A 7,413-nucleotide genomic window follows, 5' to 3' on the forward strand; every position below is an offset into this window, starting at 1 on the left:
CAGGAATATACCTGTGTGAGACAGTGAAATCAACAGGCAGGAAAGATATAATGGCACAGCAACTTTATTCTGTATTCTGCTGCCAACAGTTACCTCTCCATATAATATCTGAAGAAATAATAGTATTTCTACTGACTCTCAGACTGGACTCTCTATGGGACCACAGTATCAGTGAAACATAGCAGTATCATATTCTGTACTTCCAGTACTTCTGGAAAACTGTGGAACGCTTTTCTCAATATAAACCCTAAAGACCTGTCAGGGGAAAACCTTCTCTGTAGCAGAGGAGAACATAAAATAGGGCCCTCCAGATGACTTGTGGAGCATAAAGTCTCTAGTGACGCAAAGAATCTGAACTCATGGCCTACACAGGGTAAGTTTTCCCAGCACCTGTTCAGCTGGTGTGCATGGGCTTTCAAAGTGGGAAGATTACTTCAAGCTTGAAAGAATGTCATTCTATCTCTCAGTCCTTCCCAATGCAGACAACAAATGCCAGCAGAATTTACACCCAATCACTACAAACCAGCCAGGCCACTGCCCAGATCACTAAACATCAGCCTGGTCTGAACAGAACAAAGGGTAAAAGATCGAACTCCCAGAAATCACTGTTATTAAAACATAAAAGATTAATACAGGACTTACTCTCCTGTTGGCTCCAGTTCACTGATCTCAAACCACACAAGGAGGTCGTATTTGCTCACACTCTGGCCCAAGCTGGGTTTGCTCATAGTATTTAGCTTTGTAGCCGGCACTTAAAAAAAGAAAGAAAAAAAAAAAAGAAAAAGAAAAAGAATGGTTTACAAAGACTGGACAGGTAAAGCTTACCCTAGGGCTCACAGAAACACGTCATTTGAGTGATCATATGCATTCTATGTACATATGCAGACCACATCTTTTTCCATGAAAATTATGTTGCTTACAGCAATCATTATTTCTCAATGCATCGTTTTTTAAATCTAACTTACCAGATTTAAAAAAAAAAAAAAAAAAAGGTTGAATAACAAAACAAAAGTGTATTCCTTGAATGTGCATCAGTTACTTATGGCTTAACAGTTTGTGATTTAGAATTGCTTGGGTCTATTCATTTGCAACATTACTCGCCCATAAAGTACATTTCCACTTCCATACACAAGAAAAAAAACAAACCAAGAAACAAAAAACCCACACCAAACCTTAAAACTTCAGTCTTCACTTCTTCATGTTACAAATTGCTAGTCTCCTGTACCAGTTTAGGTAAGAGAATGTGTATGTAAAAAGGCTGAACAAGACTTATTCCAGAGCCATAATCCTGCTAAAGTTTGTTTCTGGGCTCTTTATGTTTTGGTATTAGTGATTACCACTGGTCAGATCCTCTCTAATTCCTTTCATACAAATATAAGGGTAAACTATGTTAAAAAAAATAGTAGGATAACTGAAATTCTAGAAATAACCTCATATTGCTTCACGCATACTTACATCACACCTTTTAGTTATCATTACATGACTTCTCTTACCTGTTCACTCATTTCAATTTTGTAAATGGGAACATTTTAACATTTAGCTCCTGTGTACTCTGACAGGTATTTTTGTAGCTCTGCCAATTGATTTTCAGTTTTTTAATTCTTTCACATACTAACCTCATTGCTTTTATTAAGCCAAATAATTATTCTCCCTTCTAGCCTCTCAAGCCCCATTCTTCCCTTGCTCAAGTGTTCTTTAGGTTCTCCTATTGTCACACCTCTGTGTATCCTTCAGGTTCCACCATGACTTAATTTCCCATGCACTGGAAGGACATAACAGTCTCCAGTTAAGAAAAGGTCCTTATAGGTGTGCCTGTGTAATCTTGTTTGAAGAACAAAATGTGAATTCTGTTTCTTTTCTGGGTAAAATAGCAGCTACCTCAGAGGGACAGATTTTACAAGAATCAGTTATTTACAGCACTACAACTCCATCATGCTAGGTAGCAAGCTTCAGTGTCATCATTTACTCTTTCCATTCGTTACTCAGGGTAGTTACTCTCTTATACCCATCATATCATGTCACTGCACATGAACTCACTACAGCTGGACTCAGTCCTGTTGATAGCAAGAGGAACATCAAACACACCAAGTCACTCAAGTTTACTGCTAAGCTGAGAAACTCAAAAGCACCAGAAGAGAAAAACAACAGAGGCACACATTTAACTAAACAGGAAAGCCAGTTCTAGAAGTTCTCATGGACTTGCACTGGCATAATTAATAACCAGTGTGTCTTTTTCTTTTCTTTTTTTTGGTAATGAGACAGAATAAAAATGTAAGTGAGGAACAGCACTGTTAGTGGCAAAAAAAGATGTGCAAAAAGGAAACCTATACAGAACACAGCAGAACATTTCCTCTACAGCTAGCTGTTTTTTCATATGCAGCATCTCTCATCCCAATCTCATAAAATTACATCTAAAATACACCAAAAAAATCAGAGGTCCAGGAATTTTCAGGGAATAGATCGAGTGACACAGAAAAATCTGTGATACCTAGCACTCTGGAATTTATAGACTCTCTATATGGCGCTCTCTAGAATAGCCCTAAACTTAATCACAGCATCATCCTTCCATGACCACAGCCATGGCAGTTTCTACTCCCAACAATCCTAAATGATAAAGATAAGAAAAAAGGATTTTTGAAGCACAGTTTGGAACTACTTCTACATCTACCATAGATCAAGTTTGGCTACTAACCATCTCGTTTAGGAGCCCGCTCACTCTGACAACTGGGAACAGGCAGAAAGAGAAAAGGTGGCAGCTGGTCAGCTCCATCCTGGAAAGCAGCCACAGCAGAGGATGCAAGCACGTTGGCATGCTCGGATAGCGTGTTCAGCACGTGCACGTTTACATAGCCAGACATAAGATACCTAATCAACTCAATTTTTCTTTCATGGTCTGCAAACGGAATGGAACACACACAAAAAAAGGATGGTAGAAATAAGCAGGCGAGAGAAAGCTGGAGAAGGAGGAAATTAAAAAGTGAAATGGAAAACAACCACAAAAGAGTTCAGCATGCATTACCACAATTAAGCAAAGAAAACCAAGGATCATTTTGACAAGACTGACTCACTAAACAAGAATGTTAGAGAGCAAAAAGATGAAGTGGTTAATGAATAAGCAAATTTCCAGTCAAGTGCTCAGTAAGCACATAAAGAGCCATAGCCGGATTTTATGGAATATGGTCAAACACCTCAGGAATTAAATTCTACCCATAATGAACCATGAAGCACTTCCTGCAAGAGGAGGTTGAAAAGAACGTATAAAAAGGAAGACAGCCAGCGAAGACAGATTCAACGCTCTTTGCAACATTCACTCCATTGCATTTCTTGGTGTCCTGAATAGCTTAGGAATACACTGCAACCTTCATTTTCAGTAGTAGACATGCGATGTACAGAACTAGAGAACTGTTCTCACCTGGCTTTGAGAGTGGCATAGGGGGAGGAAAGAATCTTCGGGAAGGCTGTGGAGGGCTACAGAGAAATGAAGAGAGTTATCAATATAGAGGCAGCTAAACATAAAAAATACATACAAATACACATACATACATGTATGTATACACACACACCCAGTACAGGCCTTCAACTTCTTTGTCTCTAAAAGTATCCTCACAATCCCCTGAAGACAGTAAATATCACCTGTCAAGGAAACAAGTGGACTCGGCACACTTCTCAGACTAACCTATGCCCTTTTTCTATTCTACCTTAATTAATCCTAGCTGTTAGTTAAAAAAAAAAAAAGAATTATTTGTAGGTAACAGGCATTTCCCAAAATAACTTTAGGAAAAGGATGCCTTTTTAGCTGGCATTTCCTCTTAGAACCAGGACGTGCTTCCTTTGCAGCTGCTGCCTTCAGTAGGAGGGCTAACCAGGCCAAGCAATCCAGACAATAGCCTCTTCCCTTAAACTATGAAGATGATGACAGCGACTCAGAGTCCCTCCCAGATTTCAAAAATTCAAATGCTCAGCAACTTGGCACTAGCATGTCAAAAGGTTGAGAGCCTTTTGTTTTCCCCCTAATCTTGTCTCTCTTCTTTTGTCATCCTACCTTTATGCATTACGCCACTTGCCCTGAGGGAACACTGCATCTTGGAGCACTGGTAAAGTTTACCCAGAACTCACCGAGATTACCACTGAAGTTCCGAGCACAATATTCTACCACCACAGTGTTTGCAGAGTAGATGCAGCTGTATTGGCAAAACAGCTTTCCATGGTTGAGATGGCAGAACAATTCCATCATTCACTAACAAAACATACTACACTGGGTAAATAGGCCCCTGCCAGCACTCTTACCTCAGTCAGGAATCCTGCTGGTAAGGGTGTGGCTGTATAATTTCAGGAGTACGAAAAAGTACTGCCTGAACTGCATAGCCAACCTGAGCATGATCACAAATAGCCTTTACGCCAGAATAGTGAACAATACCTGTTGAGATCCTGTCCTTGCAGATGGAGAGGATGCTGCTGATAATGTCCAAAGACTTCAAACACAATAGGCTTTGTTTTGATGTATTCCACAAATGATTCTGTCACTTCCACAGCAATCTATTAGGCAAAGTAGGGGAAAAAAATAAGACATATAAAAAGGGAATCTTAGAAGTGTGAATTTTAGGAGTCTATTTTTCATACGGTTTAGCACCACACACAATAAAAGCAACTGCATTCCTTTTTGGTTTAGGCATTAATTCTACTCTCTGATAAAGGAGAAAATGGAAGCCTCAATATCAGACATTTTAAGTAGGAGAAGAGGAGGCTACAGGGAACCAAAGGATGGCACAGTTCATAAAAATAGATATATTCAGTTCATCTGAGATCACGAGCATTACTATTCACAGATATTTTATTTCCTGAATTCTAGACTGCTTTCATTGAACACCCTCGAAAGGAAACAGAGAATTCAAAGGCAGGAAGTAGAGGTGAAACAGAAGAGTTGTATCTGCCACACAGAATCATTCTGTACTTTTTTCTCCATCGGGGATTACATCATTCCGCGATCACTCCTCCAACTGTCTATTCTTAACAGACACACACCTCTCATGAGTTTAACAAGAAGGATACACACAACTCCCAGTGCTAAAGCAGGGTGTTTACTATTCATGTAAAGTTTTACTTACATTCTGAACATGGTAAAACCCAAGAGGAGTCCCTCGGCCATTGTTTTTGAGAGGTTCTGTTGAGAAAGCTTCATCATGCCGATGTAAAAAGCTTTAAAAAAAAAAAAACAAACCACCACAGAACAGTTTAGTGAAGACTGCTGTGCTGTGAACCTAGCACTGAAAGGAAACCCATAAATTTATTCGGCTAGAACTTTACAGGGAGTTGAGTGATGGCCTAAAGCTAGGAATACCCTAGAGTCTTTGGGACCACAAGTCCTGTACCTGTTTTGTGTCTTTATTACTCCCAGTTTTCATTCTCTTTCTTAAGAAACTAAGCCAAAGAACACTTTCACTTGACAGCTACTGATTTACTCAACGGTCATATAGCTTTCATTCCAATTGAGCATATGTACAATCTAATAATGATTTTTTTCACATTAAAAGCCATTGTCAAGCAAAAACTTGAGATATCTCTAACTACTAACTTAAGAGCCCACACTGATTCTTAATTCCTTTCTGCAAAGCTTATTCCTAAACACCATGTTAACACAAATCAGGTACTGCTTGGAACACAAATTCCAGTAACTGATAAGGTGTTTTCCTCTGCTATACCACACCCACACTGATTTGAAAAGCTCTCAATCAGACCCTCCACTGCCCACTATTATTTGCACTCTTTATCAAACATTAATTGCCTAATGTAAGTAAGGACAAATTCTTACTTGAACTGGCAGAAAATATCTGCATATTCAGGAAGGATGCCGCTGGCCTGTAGCACTGTCACACGGAAGGTAAACACACTACCCAGTTTCAAGTGATCACCAATTTCCTCAGTGAATCCTTCCATAGTCATCTTTCCATCCAAAGTGGCTGACTTCAAGTCTTAGGGAGACACAAACATGCCACATGAAATCACTTCCCCCCCCCCTCCTTTCTTTTCTTAAAGCATCCCTTCAGGCAACAGTTTAGTCCCATCACACTTTTTTGTTTTTCTTTTGAACCCAAATTATTTGCTGATAATCAAAAGACCCAAATACCTGGGAACAGTTTTTCTGCACAGTTCTTCAAACAAATAACTCCAGCATCTTTCATACGCAACCCATTGGTTACACCTCTCCCTATCCATCATATTCTTAAAGGACACTCAGAACCCCTTTCTATCACTGACTGAAAGTGTCCCAGATTTATCTTAAGTTCTCCAAAAGTACTACATATTTCTTGCTTACCTAGCTCATTCATTCTGTTGATCTCCTCTGGAGGAGTGGTAACCTCTGAATTCTGTCCCTGCCCTTCCACAATTCTTAATTCTTCCAATGACAGTCCAGACCGAGTCATTGCAACTGAAGAAAAATCACTCTGAAAAATTAAATGAAGTGGCATGTAACAGACTCCTGCAGTTTCTGGTTTTGCTATCCCCTTCTTCCCCCGCAATACTACTTCTTTATTTAGAAGCACAAACTACTGCACTCAAAGAAACTTAACTCAATTTTAAGACTTCTTACCTTATCAAAATATTCATTGTCAAATGAAATTTTAGCTGTGCCAGACTGTCGAATACCAGATCCATAATCTGGAGCTTCTTCATCAGCTAAAAAATAGAAAGAAAAAAAAAAAAAATTATGGAGAGGAGAGGGAAAAGCTCTCAGTTATCTCAATGGAAATTCTAATTACAATGGAAACCAGTCCGTAAAGCAGAAGAGGCCTGGTTCCAGTCATCAAATAACAGATTAGACTAAGTGCTGGAAAAAATCATAGCAGAAATCTATCCATCATGAACTCAAGTGTGGGAAAACAAGACAAGCTATGAAATTTCATCATTAATATACTTAACTTTAGAGAATTTTGAATGCAAAACAACTTTAGTACTCATTTTGATTACTTATTTACTTCTGATTATTATACCTGAGGCAAATGAACATACCATAATACAACGACCCACATAGGAATGTATATCTGCATTGATTTAAACTGCCATCTAAAATTCTGTAGCCATAACAAAGCTTCACAAGTACATGCTGTAAGTTTGAAAGGCAGTTCTGTCCATACAATCTGTCCATTTAACTCCCTCCTCTTTGTGGAGAGTAACAACAATAAGGCCTGGTTAAACGCCAGATATTTTTTCCACAGTAAATGCATGCTTGCAGGAGAAATCCCAAGGTTCAGAATGTGTTCCAAAGCTTCACTTAGGGACAAATAATGCCATGGCCCTTTTTCAAGAGAGGTCCCCAGTTCATTTTCTATTAGCCATGGTGTATTCTATGTATTTGGATGGATAAATAGAATATTTAATTCGGAAATATTTAGTCAATGCTAAGGAGATCAAACC

The 7,413-nt window shown here is 38.9% G+C and overlaps 1 protein-coding gene across 1 annotated transcript in view; it reads right to left on the reverse strand.

The window, feature by feature from the left end:
- The window catches only part of LOC104166279 (kinesin-like protein KIF1B), a gene marked incomplete at its 5' end in the record, with an annotated part of 19,614 nt that extends 12,939 nt beyond the window's left edge, over nucleotides 1-6,675 (reverse strand). Inside the window, 8 exon segments of the mRNA XM_009706154.1 lie at nucleotides 1-11; nucleotides 643-751; nucleotides 3,413-3,468; nucleotides 4,418-4,536; nucleotides 5,106-5,196; nucleotides 5,810-5,969; nucleotides 6,314-6,443; nucleotides 6,590-6,675. The exon segment at nucleotides 1-11 is cut by the window's left edge and continues 23 nt beyond it. Of these exon segments, the coding sequence (XP_009704456.1) occupies nucleotides 1-11; nucleotides 643-751; nucleotides 3,413-3,468; nucleotides 4,418-4,536; nucleotides 5,106-5,196; nucleotides 5,810-5,969; nucleotides 6,314-6,443; nucleotides 6,590-6,675 (762 nt within the window).
- Nucleotides 6,676-7,413: the final 738 nt, after the last annotated feature.

Source organism: Cariama cristata, unplaced genomic scaffold, assembly GCF_000690535.1.
Source record: "Cariama cristata isolate BGI_N322 unplaced genomic scaffold, ASM69053v1 scaffold19898, whole genome shotgun sequence".
In the NCBI taxonomy this organism is placed as follows: Eukaryota; Metazoa; Chordata; class Aves; order Cariamiformes; family Cariamidae; genus Cariama; species Cariama cristata.